The sequence below is a fragment of the Camellia sinensis genome, chromosome 2 (assembly GCF_055761805.1).
Source record: "Camellia sinensis isolate YWXY chromosome 2, ASM5576180v1, whole genome shotgun sequence".
NCBI classification, from domain to species: domain Eukaryota; kingdom Viridiplantae; phylum Streptophyta; class Magnoliopsida; order Ericales; family Theaceae; genus Camellia; species Camellia sinensis.
Genome location: NC_138962.1, coordinates 220607316 through 220625638, shown reverse-complemented (window position 1 = coordinate 220625638; position 18323 = coordinate 220607316). Strand labels below are relative to the sequence as shown.

Genomic DNA, 18323 nt, shown 5'->3' with positions numbered 1-18323 from the left:
ATGATCTTAAAGACTTAATTATGGCCAATAGTCAAAAGATCTTAATGAGTATATGGGCTTTAACATTCACTAAGCATATAGGTTTTACAACAACTATAAATGAAACAAATAATTATGAAGATATAAAATACAAATGATACACAATTAAATACTAAACTTGACTATTTTTTTTTTTTAATAGCATAAAGCACACCATACACACTTATATATATCAAAAATTTAGACGTAGAAAGAAATACTTACATAGCTTGATCTTGCTTTCAAAAGCTCTTCACCAAGCTCTAATACCAATTACAAACATTAAATGAAAAGGACTCCTAAAGTGTGTGAAAGTATGAGAACAAAACATATAATCTGATTGGTCCAGAACTATGAGTCCCATAATCAGAAAATGTATCAATCCCAATTAAAATTATACACTGTCACTAACATTCTATAGAATTTTATAACACTTTTAAATTCACCTATTAAATCCATCATTTACACTAAACTGATAAAACTAAACAATAGTATGCGATCGGTTTTGATTCCTCAACTAACAAAATGAAGGATTCAATTCAGCGCAAAATTTTCTCTTAACACCAATCAAAGAAAACCGTTTACACTCCTGCTCAGCATACATGGCTTTGCAATTGACACTTGAGATGGTGGATCAAGAAGAACAAACCATCATTTTTTCACATTTCAAACTTGAAAAACAATTAACAGAGAGGAACTAATACTTGTGCACTCAGATTCACTTCAAAAAATCTAGGTAGATGATTTAGTTCTGTTTTCTTCTTCTTAAATCCATGGGTTGCTCTTCACCAAATTCTTTTTCTGTAGGCTCTTCTTTCTTCTTCGATTCTTGATTGTATTATTTTTATCTACCTTTAGAGTGATCTCTGCTTGGAAAAGTTTCTTCAAGTCTTCCACTACTTTTTCAGGATCACAACTTCCTCCTGCTTCTACTTCATTGTTGTGATCAGAGACAATTTCAGCATAATAAACTCCTACAGAGTCGCAGAACGAAAGTGTTGGATGACAATAAATTGAAGAATATAAGATTTTTAGTATAATTAAGAATAATGGTTTAAATAAAATTTTATTTATGTAATGGTTTATCAACTAGACTATGATATGATTTGAGTATTGATTATCAAGATATTGATTTCAGATTGTGATTCCCCAGTTTCTTCCTCCAACTTATTATTCTGTTATTTTGGTGCCACATCATAGATGCTTCAGTGAGACTAGTTTTTTCATATGAAAAGAAGTTTTTCAAAGAAAGATAAAGAAAAGAAAAAGAAGAATGTTAGCCTCGATATACCTGAATAGGTCCTAAGTTTCTTCAGGAGCTCTGAGGTGGGTGCAACAGGTTTATCGAATACCAAGCGAAACATCTCCAAGAACAAATTGAAAACAACCTCCACTGTAAGTTAGAATTGGCCAAGCTTTTAAATTCCAATTGTGGTAGAGACAATGGGGAAATAAGATCGTAAATTAAAAACTGATTAAACAACATGGATGTTCAAAACCCACAAAAAGGATTTAAATGTAGAAATGAAACTAAATGTTGAAGAAAGTGAGGGGAGCAGACCTTAATTGCAGTCGGATCTTTCAAAAACCTGAGCATGTAACAGTAGTATGTTAGAAAGAGAGAGAGAGAGAGAGAGTGAGGTAGTTTGGTTGTGTTTTTGTTTTCTATTTTTCATATTTTTGGAAACAAAACAATGAAAAGTTCGAAAAAACTCATAGTTCACATATCATTTTCAATTTTTTTTTTCCTTCCCGAAAACAGTTTTCAAAAATTTGAAAACAACTTTTTGGAGTTTCCTAAATTGTGGGTTGTTTTCAGAAACAATTCACCGTTTGGGTTTTCTAAAAAAGAAAACAAAAAACAAAAACCCAACCAAACGGGCAAGTATTGACATGGAGAAAAGACATTCATCACATGGATCGAAACCATAACCCTATAATTCTAGATGGAATTTGATGTTGCAGTGAATCATTAACCTAGTAGAAGATTTCAAGGCATAACCAAGAAAGACCAAAATTAAAATGGCTAGATTTGAGTTAGAAAATTTACTCGGTTGAAATTATCTCAGCTAAGGTCTTTATAGCTAATAGAAGACCACCACACCTATCTACCATGTCATCCTTCATTTCTCATAATATCTGGTCATGCAAATACTTCTTTCTAATTGAATCTAGAATTATGCACCAACACGACTCTCTGTCCAATATGGGCTCAAGTTCATACAAGTTGAGCTCACCCACCATCTCACTTGCCACTTCTTTCAGTCTACTAGTGACGATGATGGCACCCCCATTTCCCCTCAGAAATCCATTCCAGAGTGGAGTTACGTACTTGTTGAAATCCAAATCATCACTCGAAGCAGGCCACATGTTGTCCAACACGATCAAATACTTCTTATTAAACAAGTAAATGTCCAAATTACGCAAAAGATCATCAAGATCAGAAGTGTTGCCAAATGAAGAGAAATCACTTGCCAAGCATTCGAGAATAGCCAAGACAATGGATCTTAGATCTGGATATTGAGGTAACTCAACCCATAACATTGGGGAGAAACTTTCTTGGACTCTAGAGCTATGGAACACCATTTGAGCAAGAGTAGTTTTAACTGATCCTCTCATCCCTACGATACCAATTGCACTGAAATTATCAGTATCAGATGTAGTAGCTAGGAGCAAAGCTTTCATCTTCCGCAAATGATTATTGAAACTATGAATCAGAGTGAGATTGAAATCTGGAAAGTTTGTTTGTCGACAAACCCTGATCAAGCTCGAGGACGAAAGCCTCTCATCTGCAATGTTTACAACGTCAACATCGCTCATGTTTTGCAGCAACTCGTTTTTGATGCGGAGAAGTTTCCTCTTCATCTTGAAAAGAAACCATTGCTTCTTGACATAATGATGAGAGCTTAATAAGAGACTTTTCTTGTTTTTGGTAATGCGGTCGCTCTCCTTCTCTGCTAACATGACACAATCAGCCAATGCGAACTTGAGGTCATACAGAGGATCTTCCAGCCCTATGGGCATCCAAGGGTCAATCCTGTTTTGATGCAAGACCTCTGAAATCTCAACAAAATGAATCCGTAGGGGGAATTCTATGAATTTTTCCCCCCTCTGCTTCTTCAAAGTCATTGATGAATTTGTTTTTCAGAAACTGTAAATGATCAGCAGCCATTTCAAATGTAGTTCTAATAACAAATTCCCTTTCCCGCCCTTCTTCCCTTTATGGAAAACCTTTCTGTTAACAGCAGCTGCAATTGGTCTCAAGTCAAGCAATAGAAGACAAAACAAACGGAGAAATGGAAAGAATCAAAGAAAATACCTTTGAAAGACTGAGTAGTTTCCTGGAAGATTCAAAGAAATTTTCTATGAAATACTGAATAGTTTCCTGATAGATCTCTTTGCACAGATGCCAGAAGATGTTCTACAATTTCCCAACACTTGATTTCCATTAACCTGAAAAAAAAAAAGACCACCTTTTAGAAGTGGTGTTAGACTAAGCCTTATTACTCATGGATTTTTCTTGTTGACTTTTCTCTTTCCCTATAACTTAGGGGTAAAAAAAAAGTGATTAGAAAAAAGGTATAACAAAAACAAAAAAGCATTTTCATTTGACATTTTACAATAAAAATAAAATAAAAAACAAAAAATATTTGCACTATTATAGTAGAATTGTCAAATAATAACATCTAATATAATTTGGCTTTTGACTTTTATTTTGACATTAAACACATGAGATGCTCTAAGGTCAGTTGGTAATGACCAAGAAATATATCATGAAGAAGACAATGTGCTATCAGTTTCTCTTCAACACCTCTAAGACCTTAAAAAAAAACAGCTGATTTAGATCTATCTTCTTCTTTTAAATCCATGGTTTGCTCTTCCCCTGATTCCTTTTCCGTAGGCTCCATAACTTTCTTCTTCCATCACTGTTTCTTCAATGGCTCAATACCATTGATCTTGATCTCTCCCACGGAAAATTTCCTCAAGGCGTTCACTACATCTTGAGGATTGCAATTTCCTCATGCTTCTACTTTGTTGTCGTGATCACGTGCAATTTTGGCATAATAAACTTCTGCACAGTCGAACACGGATAAAAGTTCAGTGGGACTAGCACCTTCATATGAAAAGCAGTAGAAAATTGAAATGCAATTTCATGAAAGACAAAAGAAAAAAGGTTAGCATTGATACTTGGACAGGACCTAATTTCCTTTAGGACCTCCGAGTTAGGTGCAACAGATTTTTCAAATTCCAAGTGAAATTCCTGGCAGAACAAATAGAAAAATGTAGGCAATTTTTAATAAAAAGACAAAATTCTGTTGGGCTGTTACAAATTAGGTTTTAAATAAATTAGTTAGCTATTAATTCAGTTATTACCCCTATTTATTTTCCCTTCAGTTTCAAGCATTGTAACAAGAGTAATTCAGCCACATTTAATTTTATAATCATTTAAATATTTTGCCATTACAATATTTATTAGTGACTTTTAGTTTAAATACCCCCATATATATATATATACACGTCTGCATGTTCTTCTATGTTGGAAGAGATGTAGACAAACACAGAAAAAGTTACGAAGACACAAAATATAATCATATACAGAGAGTTTCTCATCTACTTTCCGTGTTTTAAGGGTAATTTTGGTTCGTGACTTGTTCATATCCTTTTGGTGGATATAAACATTAGACAAGGAAGGCTATGAGCAAACTGTGTTGAATCTTGGAGCTGTTGCACTTTATTTGAACCTTCACAGCAACAAGAACAACAACTTTAAGACAGTGACTACATACCTGTCAATCAATCACACGTCAAATTACGGCAATATAATTATTTGTTCCAAAACTTCATGCTAACTATTTTATAGCTTTGGTTATATGATGTTTGTTGTATATGTACTATTCAATCTAGAACTATTTATCCAGTTTTCTGAAATTTTATTTTAGTTGTTCTAACTAAAACAACCTAAGTTATAAGTTAGAATTGGCCAAACTTTTAAATTCCAATCCAATGAGACAATGGAAATGGCAACCCAGGGCCCTAATGAAACAATATGTATGTTCAGAACCCAGAAAAAGGATTTAGATTTGGAAAGGAAGCTAATCAATATTGAAGGAAGTGAGGGAATCAAACCTTAATTGCACTTGGATCTGTCAAAAACCTGGCAATGTAACCACAGTATGTTAGAGAGAGAGAGAGTAATAACCCACATTCATGTCTTAGTCATGTTCATGTGCATTTGCATGATTTTTTCTTGTTAAGCTTGCATTTGTAGACTTAGACTTGTTTTGCCTAGGTAAAGGTTCTTGTCTTGTTTTGTGCTTATGTGATTTGCCTAAATGTTGCATGCATGCTTTGTTCCTTCCTTGTTGTCTTAAGCCTTGGTCATGTTAAGCCTAGGTCATGCCAAGCCTAGGTCATGTTAAGCCTACGTCATCTCAAGCCTAGGTCACACCTTTGAACCTCTTACGCCTAGGACCATCTTAGAACCACTTTGGTTGACCTCCACCTTCACCCTGGCATATTGGCCGAGATGTCATCATCTTGGCCGAGGTATGTATCACCTAGGCCGAGATGTGTATCATCTAGGCCGAGATATTATCATCTAGGCATCCTAGATCCTTGATCCTTGCACCTAGTGATCATGTTTTGGGGCTGAAATAACCTAGACTGAGGTGTGGCACATCTAGGCCGAGGTGTGGCACAGCTAGGCCAAGTGTTATCCTTCCTAGCCGAAATCATTGACACCTTCTTGCCGAAGCCTATGTCCTAATCCGAGATCATTCCCTATCAGAGTGCCCATGCCACCTTGCTTGTTATACACACTTTGTCATACTTTTGTCTTGTCATTCTGTCACCTTTTTTAGAAGAGCCAACCAATCGTTGCCACGTGTCCCAGCAGAGGGTTAAGTCAGTCGACAGAGAGAGAAAACATATCATTTGTCACATCTTTGTCCTAAGAAGAGAGAGAAGCTCTAGGAAAGAGGAAGAAGTTCTTAGCGGGAGAGAACTAGATTCCAAGCTTGATCTTCACACCTTGAACCGTTAGATCCGTGTTTTGAGGTTAGATTCTTGATCTACTCTTGTTATTCTTTATGTTAATCCGATCACATTGCATGATCTAGCATGATTCATGAGCCATGCATTGATTTAAAGCTTGTTTTAGAAAGAGAAAATGATGTTCTTGTGTTCTTGAAATAAAACCATGTTTTGATCCGAAAGTTTGTATCAAGATCCATGTTTTTGTGTTTGTTTTCATAAGATCTTCAAGTATGGGTACCCAGGTTCATGTTTTCAAACTCATCTCATGAAATCTCAGATTTTGAATAAAGAAGTTACGATTTTAGCATTCATGTTCTTCATGTTCATCAAGAGGGAAACCCAGATTTCCAGACCTCATTTCCCTAGGTGTGGTCACCGAGACCACTCTTGCCTAGATCTCACACCTAGGCCAAGCATCGTATCTCACCTTGGCCAACCTTGCATGATCACTTGCACCTTAGTCTATCTTGCATGCACACCTAGGCTAACCACTGCACACCTAGGCCGACCATGGTACACCCTTGCCGGCACATTGTAACACCTCGGCAGGCAGCTGCAAACCGAAGCCTAGATAACCATACCTTGGCCAAGAGGTGTGGGACCTCGGCCAAGACCTCCTGAGTTCACCCAGCTAGGTCATTTTTGCCTAGATCATTTATGTGCATCCATTCCAAGACTTGGTTGGTACCCAGCGTGTTTTCCCTAGAAGAAAACAGTGTTTTAACTCCCAGCACATGTTTTGCTTTGTCTTGACTTGGTTTTAGAAAGAAATGCCGGGATCATTTGCACTCATGTAAAGCTTATTTTGAGAATGCATTTCGTATCCATCTTTGAGCATTCCTTCTTGTCTTCTTGAAGTGCATTCAGTAGACTTTATTATGTATTTGTAGGTCTTGGATCCTTGCCTTAATCCTTACACCCGAAGAGCTATGTGAGTGGTATTTTTAATAAAGCTATGTTATAAAGTTTTGATAAAGCTTTGCTTCGTTTTGGAAAAGTATTTGATCAAGCATGAATGATTGTCCTCTAATTTTTGTATCAAGTATTATCTTGTTTTGATGATATTTTTGGAAAGTCCTTTCATGCTAGGGGACTTTAAGCCCATGTAGCACCATGTTTGAGATATCTCCGCCATCGACGGTCTTGTACGAATGGTGCCACCGACGGTCTTGTACGGGTGGATTTGTCTAATCGATTCCGGGTCGATTATTCTTTTGTTTTGTCCGGAATGTCATCCCCCATGTATTATGTAGATGTTATTAAACATCCCAAGAAGATTTGAAAGATTTGATTGATGAACTTGATTCATCCCATGTTTTGTTACAAGCTACGATATGTATTCTTTTGATAAAGATCTCGGATATCATTCATTCAAACGTTTATTAATTATATCATTCACTGAGTATCTAAGCTCACCCTCCCCTTTATATATATGTAGGTGGCGAGCAAGAAGGTGGTAACGCCTAAGATGTTATGTGCAAGATGTTTTGGTTCATGTTTTGTATCATCTTGAAGATTATGTTTCTTAGTTTTAATTCACTTCTTTTGTATATGTCGGCTTGAGAAGCCTTTTGATCAAAATGTAACATGTACTTTATTTTATTTGTATCCAAGTTGTAAACCATGTTAAGATGTATGTCATTTCATTTGATCTATGCACAACTCTTATGGACTACTTAGATTTAAATTTATTGCTTCCGAACATGTAGGCCCCATATATATATATATATATATATATATATACTCTAATTGTGTGAATCCTTGTAAGTTGGCCTTTGGTAATCTCGGATTACTGGCCATCACAACACCATTCTACTAGGGACGGAGTGAGGTCGTGACAGAGAGAGAGAGAGATAATTTAAGTACTCACATATGGAGCAAAGACAAGGTCAAAAAAAAAAAAAAACATATGGAGCAAAGACATTCAACGTATAGATTGAAATCATAAATTATAATTCTAAGATTAGAATTTGATAATTGATTTTGCACTGAATTATTAACCTAAAAGATTTCCGGGCAAAACCAACAAAGACAAAAATTTAAATAAATAAAAGGTATATTTAGGTAAGAAACGTTACTAATGTGAAATTATGTCCGCCAAGGTCTTTGCAGCTAATGGAAGACCACCACACCTGTCTACCTTGTCATCTTTAATTTTTTCTAATGTCCAGTGATCTGAAATCTCCTTTTCAATTGCATTTAGAACTATGGACCAACAAGACTCTGTGTCCAATGTGGGCTCGAGGGGATACAAATTCCGCTTACCGACCATCTTACTTGCCACTTCCTTGAGTCTACTAGTGACAGGGGATACAAATTCCGCTTACCGACCATCTTACTTGCCACTTCCTTGAGTCTACTAGTGACGATGATGGCACCCCCACATTGGACACAGAGTGTAGTTTTCGTTGCCTTTCATCTGCAGCTTGGAGTTAGAATCCAAATCAAAATACCAATCACTCGCATGCCACACGTTTTCCAACACAATCAAACACTTGTTGTTAAGCAAACAACGATGCAAGTCGTGCAAATGCTCATTGAGATCAAAAGCACGGCCACACCAAAAAAAATTACTTTCCAAGCTTTTGAGAATAGCGAAAACAATTAAGTTGGGTTTAATTAGAGATTGAGGTAATTCAACCCATAAAATTGGGGAGAAACTGCCTTGGACTTGAGGGCTATTGAACACCATTTGGGCAAGAGTAGTTTTACCTGAACCGCCCATACCTACAATGCCAATCGTGCTGATACTATCAATATCAGGTGTCCTGAGGAGCAAATCTTTGATCTTTTCGAAATGGTGTTCGAACCTATGAATCGAAGTCTCGTTGAATTCTTGAAAGTCCCCTCATTAACGAACCCTAACCAAGCTCAAGGACAAAGGCCTCTCAGTCTCACCTGCAACATTGACGCTAACATCGTGCAAGTATTTCAGCAAATTCTCTTTGATGGAGACCAGTTTCCTCTTAGTTAAGAACGGAATCCATTTCTTCTTCACATACTGATAACCTACGAGACTTTCCTTGGTCTGGGTAATTCGTTCCTTCTCCTTGCCTGCTAACATGACGCACTCAGCCAATACAAACTTAAGATCGTACAGCAAATTTTTCATTCTTATGGGTGTTGAGGGGCTGATCCTCATTTTCTGAAACTCCTCTAAATTCTCATGAAAAAGAGGACGGAAGGGAAAATCATTGTATTCTGCCACGTCTTCTTCATAGTCACTCATGAATTTGTTTTTCAGGAGCAGTAAATAATCAGCTGCCATTTCAAATCTTTATACAAGTTCCAGCAACAATTTCCTTCCCTCCCTCTTCTTCTCTTTTATTTAAATTCCCTCCCTCTTCTTCCAGGAAATGTTTCAGACCCTTTGGAAAGACCACATCCACAAAGTGATTCTGACCCACCCACTCATATGCGTGGAGTTTATATTATGAGTCCAGATTTGTGGGGGGTTCATGTGAGAGTGGGAGTCTTAATCATTACTCTTATTTATGCAACAACTTCGTGTTAAAAGTAGCCGCCACTTATATTTATTTTAAGGTCTGACTTCCCTCCAGTTCAATCTGGGACTGGAGGGTACTGTTGGACCCGTGGTGGCCTACAACAGGTCTTGTTTTGATAATCCGAACAGTTCAATGTGTAAAACTCATCAAATGTTATATGCTCATAAATAATCACATTGATCGGACATCGATAGTTATGTGATCAAATCAAAAAATAAATGATTGATAAAAAACTGATCCGATGAGATAGTTATCGATATCCGATCAACGTGATTTTTTATAAGTATATAAGTATATAGTACTTGACGAGTTCTACACCTTGTACGGTTTAAATTATCAAAACGGGATCCGTAGTGAGCCCCCACGGACCCAACAACACCCTCCAATCCGATCTAGGGACTGAAGGGAAACCACTGCCTTATTTTAACCTCAAGGCAAGCAATTGAAGATGAAAAGATCAGAAATTGTACAATCCAAAAAAAGTGGATAGTTTCTCAATTAGGGATGCCATTTTAATTCGATTTACGGAAGTCTGTTCATATCCTCTTGAATGGGGTAGATTTTACCTGCCTTACACTTATATAGGGTGGATTTTATCCTCCTTAACACTTCTGTGAGGCGGAGGTGGATTATGTTTTGGTCACCTGCAACGAGGGTGGATACCACCTCTTCTGATCCAAACCAGATCCAATATAATTAATAATATATAAATAAATAAATATGTATATATATAATATAATTAGATATAAAAAAATAATATTAAAAGTCTTTGATTTTGTTTAAATATAAATAAATAATAATTGTAAAAGTCTCACTGTTTATATATATGGAAAGAAGGAAAATTATTTAGTGTGCTAAGATTTTAAATGATTCTCAATTTTTTTGAAATGTGGTCCTATATCTGCGGGTATTGGGTATCCGCAGGAGTGGAGGTGGGGTTGAAAAATTCCACCCATAACGAAAGTGGGGCAGCGACAAAGTTTGTTGGCAAGAACAGGACCAGAGAATGACAAATTCGCCCCAAACTTGTCCCGTGGCCATCCCTATTCTTGATAGTCAGACCTCTCTGCAGATGCTAGCAGATGGTCAACAATTGCTTAACAGTTAGATTTCCCTTGATCTGAAACTTTCTGTTTCTAGACCATGGAAAAACAAATATTTACATTGCGGAATACATGAAAAAATTATTGGTTGAGTTTGGGTTGTCATATGACTATACGCTATATTAATTATAATTTACTATATCCCCTTATGTTTCCTAAATATCCCTTCATATTTTTCAATTATTCAATATGAATTCATGAATCTCACTCCCTCTATCAATCATAACATCATTAAAAAATGGGTATCCCAAAACTAGCTAACGACTTCTCATATTACATTATACATATAGTGAAAGCAGTCCAAAGCAAAGTCATAACCACATGACTAACTTGGCTATCACAAGAGCGTAAGAGATGCCAAAATGACTTGTCTGACACTCCATAAAGTTTTTCATCCTTGGGCTGCTGAGGCATTTCCCAAGAGCACATAATAATTTTGCCACTCCTACAAGGGCTTAACGATTCCCAAAACATCTTCAATGGTTCACGACACTGAAGTGCCTTAGATGACCACCTCAGGCTCAAAGAAGCTCCGAAAAAAGGAATGCAAATATATAAAATGAATAGAGAGGGGAAAATAAAGAGGGAAAAAAATAACAATGAAGAGAAAAATGCAACAGAATTTGGGAATTGGGTTTAAATATTCAGCTTTTCCTGATTTGGGCCCTCCTACTTTCTGATTAAAATCTAAAGAAAATGTGCTTATAAGTATTCGAGAATGATTTGAATTATGGGAGATGTACCCAAACTTTTCACCATACAACTAGAAATATTTTTGGACCAGGATATAGATGATGCCTCATTATATTACAATTAGTGGAAGTACAAGTGCAAAGCACATGCTAGTTTTATCCAACTGATATATACTTCAGGTGATTTTGACATATTGTGTTTGTTTCAGAGAACTATTATTCACACTCCATTTCTTTATAAATTTAATCCAAAATTTATTTTTAATCACCAAATTAGATATGGCACAATTTTCATGTATATTAGAAGACTAATTTTGAAGTGCGAAGTAGAGTACATTACCAAATCCACCATCTCTCCTTGCTTCTCTTTTAATTGTAAATGGATACACAATAATTTAGATAGACACAAAGAGAGTGAAAAGCAAAGAATAATCCAGAGCTGTAAAAGGAATAAGTTAACCCATTAAGTAAGTGTTTGGCATGTACTAAAAAAGTATACTTTTTTTTATATATACATGTACTTATTTGGGTCACATCAATCAACATCTATTAACATCTATCAACATCTCCTCTCTACTTTTCTACTCACTTTCTCTATTTTTCTACACACACATATATATATATATATTTTATAAAAAGTCAAAAAGTACACTTCTTTGAAACATCTCAAACCACCCTAAATATCCTTTGAGAGGGAGCTGAGTCATCGAACTCACCTAGCTAGTTATTTGTAGCACTACACTATTACTCAACACATTGTAGACCATCTTCTGGCATGCAAGAGAAGTGTTTTGCCCATTAATCCTATATATAGACCATAGTGAGAACAAAATCAACAAAATTATGAGAAGAAAAATACTTGAGACACCTAATTTATTATTTTTAAAAATCACCTTAATGATATGTCTAACAAGTGTCAAATTTTGATTTGTCAAACATTCTGCGGGATTTAAGTTCAATGTCACATCATTAGGGGTGATTTAAAGATAATAAATGAAGGGATCTAGCATTATTATTACAAGAAAGTTAAATGATGGGTTATACGCCCTTCAACTATCACTAAATAGTGAATATCACTTAACCCTTTAACTACAACACCGTACACTAATCCTTCAATTATATATAAAAAAAAATGTACAAATTTCCCTTTTGGTAGGTAAAAGTAATATAATAAATATTACAATTGAAGAGGGTCTAAATATGCGATTTTATAGTTGACACTTGAACGGTTAAGGCTTTATTTAGTTGAGTTTTCAAAATAGTTTAGTGAAAGAAATAAAAAATACTTATTTTCATATAATTTTATCTGTTTTGGGTAGAAATAATTTTCAAATTTTAAAAATATCCCTTTTGGTCTTTATTTTTTAAAAATAATTTCATCTAACTATTTTGAAAACTCAACCAAATAGTGCCTTAACCCCTCAAGAGTGAACTATAAATTACTTATTATTTTCATATGGTTTTATTTGTTTTGGGTGGAAATAATTTCAAAATTTTAAAAATATCCCTTTTGGTCTTTAATTTTTATCAAACTAGTTGAAACCTCAACTAAACAGAGCCTAGTGTCCACGTAATTAACCCTTATAAGGATTTAAACCAAAATCAGATAAAATATAAAAAAAATGTACTATCAGACCAACTACACAAATTGAGGTTTAAAAAAAGGATATTATTATATCTTTTTTACTAAAATATATGTTTATTTTTATTTATTTCATTATTTACACATTAGTTTCGGTTGCTTTAATCATACTAAAAAGAGAGTGGTATAATTATAAAAAATGTGAAACTTCTTCTATTTTCTTCAAACTTCAGGTGAATGAGGGTAATTTACCCAATCAAGAATGATGGAGTCCTAAACTTTTTGTGCACATTCCAAACTCATTGTTGGCCCTGAAGTCGTGGAAGATTACTATATCTGAGCTTCCAGTGATAGTCATACAAACAACACTAGTACACTTGTGCAAGGGTTTCACTAATTATAATTGATTGATAATCATAAGTGGAAAAACAAAACCAAAAAAAAAAAAAAAAAAACAACTACAAAATCGAATAAACTTTTTTTCGAAACACAAAACTGTAAGAGTTGAATTGATCGATTTGGGCTTAAGAATTACAAAAATTTTACTGGTGAAGAAAGTTATATATATATATAATTTCCAAAGAGAGAGAAACCTTTTCCAAATCAATTATGCATGGTAGAGATGAACTGTTTCAGAGACTTTATTGTCACCAGAATTTCCTTCGATTCTCTCCGTAACTTGCCATATTTTTTAAGGGTTCGTTTGGCAATGAATTTTTTTCTAAGATTATTTACATAGAGACCCTCTAAACTATTGAAATATCACTTTGACCTCCTAAACTATAAAAGTGTACAAATAGACTCTTAAACTATTGAAAATTATTACTTTACCTCCTAAATTATAAAAACATACAAATGAACCTCTAAATTATTGACGTATTTCACTTTGATCCCTCCATTATGGGTCCAATTGATATGTTTTTATAGTTTAAACGATCTATTTGTATGTTTTTATAATTTATAAAGCAAAATGATATTTCTTAATAATTTAAGGGGTCTCTATTTGTACGTTTTTATAGTTTAGGAGGTTAAAGTAACACTTCTCAATAGTTTAGAGAACTTCGTGTAAATAATCCATTTTCTAAGTTAAAAGTTTAAAAAGTTGAAATATTAAACAATGAAAATTCTATTGATACATAAAATTTAGCGGTAATTACAACCCAGTAAAATTTTAGAAAAAAATTACAAATTCATAAAAAAAAATACAATTTTAATTATTAATATTTATAAAAAAAATCACTGATTTGTAATTTATTTTTACAAATTTACGCTAATTTGATATTTCTCCCCTGAAATTTATATAAAAAATTTACAAAAATATCTGATAATGCCATTATTTTAAATAAATATATCTTCAATGGTGTTTTGTTTTGAAATAAATGACCACATCATTATATATAAAAATTATATATAAATTTTGTTGTTCACATAGCATCACTCATCAAAAAATTATACAAAAGAATTATTGGTGATAATTACAAATAAAACACTAGAAAATACAAATAATAAAAATTACAATAATTATTGAAAGGGTTGAGGTGCGGGAAATTCGCTCTCTTTATGAAGATTCAAGCCCTTTGCAGTTAGGCAAAGCCTCACACCGGTGTAGCAGAAAAAACCCTGACTTGTTTCCCCCAAGATACAACACCCCGACTAAGTCGTATGGTTCACCAATACTGCATAATTGGTTGAACCCAAAGCTTCATCACATACACCATTTATTCTTTTCCTGATAACCTCACACAAAAATAATAAAATAACAAACACTTTTTTTTTTCAAGATAAGAGGTTAGCTCAATTTATAGGATAGGAAAACTTTGGGAAAAAGAAAAGGAAAAATAAATAAATAAGAGTTACTTGGTAGATAAGAATACTTGAAGGAAAAGAAAAGATAAGAGTTACTTGGTGGACAACAATACTTGGAGGAAAAGAAAAGAGAACTTGGAGGGAAAAAAAACTTTTCTTAGAGGCAAAGAAAGGTAGCTTGAAGAACAAATTGCTTGAAACCCAAGCACACAATATAATTTATAACACATTATAATATTAAAATATCTACTAACAAGAATCAATTTTTTTTCTTTACTTTTGCACCCCCACTTCCCCTCGGCAATCCATTCCAGAGTGGAGTTATGTGCTTCTTGTTGAAATCCAAATCATCACTTGAAGCAGGCCACATGTTATCCAACACGATCAAATACTTCTTATTAAACAAGTAAAGATACATATTGTGCAAATGATCATCAAGATCGAAAGTGTTGCCTAAGAAAGAGAAATCACTTACCAAGCATTCAAGAATAGCCAAGACAACGGATCTTAGATCCGAATGTTGAGGTAACTCAACCCATAACATTGAGGAGAAACTTTCTTGGACTCTACAGCTATGGAACACCATTTGAGCAAGAGTAGTTTTACCTGATCCTCCCTACGATACCAATTGCACTGAAATTATCAGTATCAGATGTAGTAGTTAGGAGCAAAGCTTCCATCTTTCGCAAATGATTATTGAAACCATGAATCAAAGTGAGATTGAAATCTGGAAAGTCTGTTGGTCGACAAACCCAGATCAAGCTCGAGGACGAAAGCCTCTTATCTGCAATGTCTGCAACATCAACATCGCTCATGTTTTGCAGCAACTCATTTTTGATGCAGAGAAGTTTCCTCTTCATCTTGAAAAAAAACCATTGCTTCTTGACATAATGATGAGAGCTTAATAAGAGACTTTTCTTGTTTTCGGTAATGTGGTCTCTCTCCTTCTCTACTAACATGACACAATCAGCCAATGCAAGCCTCAGGTCATACAGAGGATCTTTCAGTCCTATGGGTGTCCAGGGGTCAATCCTCTTTTGATGCAAGACTCTAAAATCTCAACAAAATGAAGCCGTATGGGGAATTCTACGAATTCTTCCCCCTTTGCTTCTTTAAAGTCACTGATGAATTTGTTCTTCAAAAACTGTAAATGATCAGCAACCATTTCAAATGTAGATCTAGTAACAAATTCCTTTTCCCGGCCTTCTTCCCTTTATGGAAAATCTTTCTGTTAACAGCAGCTGCAATTAGTCTCAAGTCAAGCAATAGAAGACAAAACAAACAGAGAAATGGAAAGAATCAAAGCAAGTACCGTTGAATTTCCTGGAAGATTCAAAGAAATTTTTTATGAAATACTGAATAGTTTCCTGATTGGTCTCTTGTGCAAATTGTCCAAGTCTCAAGCTAACTTTGGGTCTTAACAAAGAATTTAGCTCCACCATATTTAGGACCACACTATAAAATAGGTATGTTTGGAGTCCATTTTTTGTCGTTCTGAACTATTATGTCATTAATCATCTCAATCAATTACAGTCGGTCAATTTAGTAAAGTGGAGATTTAAAGTCTCACGTGATTGAGATCTGCCTTCTCTGAAACGGCAAAGGTGGGATCTTGAACTCACCTTTAAGATTGAGTTGACTAATTTTGATTGGTCGAGATCATTAATGATGTTGAGATCATTAAATATGAGTAATGATATTAAAAATAAAAAACTCATATAGAATTCCTTTTTGCTCTAAAATAAAACACCATACAAATGATTTTACTTATAAAAATAACTTTGCCATATCATTTTTATAGTATTTTATACATAAATAGATTTTTGCAATAAACATCTTCTCATTTATGTGACGTTAACAAAATAATCACGTATTATGTCGAATGATATGAGAGAAAAAAAATATTAGTTTTTAAAATTTGAAAATATTATTCATACAGAATCTTTATATAATTTGTAGCAGTGGTATTTTTGAAATTAAATGTCATTTTTTTTATGGACTCATGTGTTCAAATAATAAGTCTTAATGCAGTCGCATCTTTTTTAATTTTTTTTACTTTTCACTTATACCTTATGCATTTGGAATATTTCAGATTTGTTCAGGATTTGAGATGGCGAATCGGTGTTCAAATAATACCAGTTACCTGTGAGAGCTCAAACAATTTCCAAATCGCCATAGAAGCCCTAGAAAAAGCATACAACGCAGCAATAGAGGCCAACATTAGAGTGAAAGGCTTGATCATAACCAACCCATCAAACCCATTAGGCACTATTTTAGACAAAGACACTCTCAAAAGCTTGGTGAATTTCATCAATGAAAGCAACATCCACCTCGTATGTGATGAAATCTACGCTACCACCATTTTCAGGCCTCCCCACTTCACTAGCATTTCTGAGGTCATTCAAGACATGGATAGTAACGATGATCTCATTCACATCATTTACAGTTTGTTGAAAGACTTGGGTTTTCCTAGCTTTAGGGTTGGTATTGTTTACTCATACAACGATGAAGTTGTGAGTTGTGCTCGAAAGATGTCGAGTTTTGGATTAGTCTTGTAAGAACCTGAATTTTTAGACAACTAATTAATTTGTTAATAATAATATTAAGTCAATTAATAGTGATTATTAAATTATTAAATTATAATGTTAATAACATCATGATTAATACCAATATTAAACTCCTTTATGTAACGCCCTCAAAATAAACCCATAACATCATACATTCACGATAAAGAAAAGAGATTTCATATTACAATCATCTGAGTATTCTTACAAAAGGTATTACATGTTGACAACAAAAGTAAATGCCCTATAGGCTTACAACTTTCCAAGTCAACACTTGGTTACAAAAGGAGAGTACTAACTCTACACAAAGTAAGCTCTTGGCTTGATATACATGTAATACAACAAAAACAACAAAAAATATCTAACAGCCTCAAGCCTTCCAAGCTACGTCCTTGGAGGTGGCATAGCACCTGCACCTGAAAATGATGTCCCATATAGGGTGAGCCAACGCCCAGTAGAGATATGCTAAACATAATATGAGCAATAACTAAAACGTGAACATTTGATAAATGTTTAACTCACATAAATCAATTCATAATTCATTTCAATTACATGACAAATATGTCCATGTTTCCTTCCATTTTCCATTACTTATCCAGTTCTCAATTTATAAATAAGGCTCAAAACCTGGCCAATAATTTAATGAGACTATAGCTCATATCAACAATACTTCCATACTTCATAATAGATACACATATTTGATATATCAATATCACATAAAACACTTCTATACTTCACAATAGATACACATATTTGTTGTATCAACACTTCAATAGATACACAGATTTGCCGTATCAATGGAATTCATCATCTATCTCCTCCCAAAGAATATCCAGTTTAGTAGTCCATCCCCTATCTTCCTCTAAACCGTGGAGTACATCCCCTATCTCCTCCCACACAACACAATGTATATAAGCATAAATCATATACATAACCAATCAATACATAAATTTGATGTATTATTCCAACCGTCATATTCAATGACATATTCAATTGATTAGTTTTAATTCACCTAA

At 34.3% G+C, this 18323-nt stretch overlaps 1 protein-coding gene and 1 pseudogene across 9 annotated transcripts; one reads left to right on the top strand and one right to left on the bottom strand.

Annotated features, from left to right (window-relative positions):
- Nucleotides 1–381: 381 nt before the first annotated feature.
- On the bottom strand, nucleotides 382–9397 carry LOC114296035 (uncharacterized). 9 transcript variants are annotated; one of them, XR_014362621.1, is made up of 8 exons: nucleotides 8133–9397; nucleotides 4207–4279; nucleotides 3830–4090; nucleotides 3338–3471; nucleotides 2069–3253; nucleotides 1580–1607; nucleotides 1310–1382; nucleotides 382–992 (listed from the first exon to the last, which is right to left on the bottom strand). XR_014362621.1 is itself a non-coding variant. In XM_082917071.1 (5 exons), exons 2-5 carry the CDS (start codon nucleotides 2143–2145, stop codon nucleotides 784–786), a joined length of 387 nt encoding a protein of 128 aa, XP_082773197.1. In that variant the 5' UTR covers nucleotides 2146–3266; nucleotides 3338–3739; the 3' UTR covers nucleotides 382–783. The 9 variants fall into 9 exon arrangements, 2 of the variants coding, with proteins under 2 accessions (XP_082773197.1, XP_082773196.1); XR_014362623.1 differs by having other exon boundaries at nucleotides 4218–4279; XR_014362620.1 differs by lacking the exon at nucleotides 8133–9397 and having other exon boundaries at nucleotides 4207–6166.
- A 6412-nt stretch (nucleotides 9398–15809) lies between these two features.
- LOC114296026 (1-aminocyclopropane-1-carboxylate synthase pseudogene) lies at nucleotides 15810–17301 on the top strand (annotated as a pseudogene).
- The last annotated feature ends 1022 nt before the right edge of the window (nucleotides 17302–18323 follow it).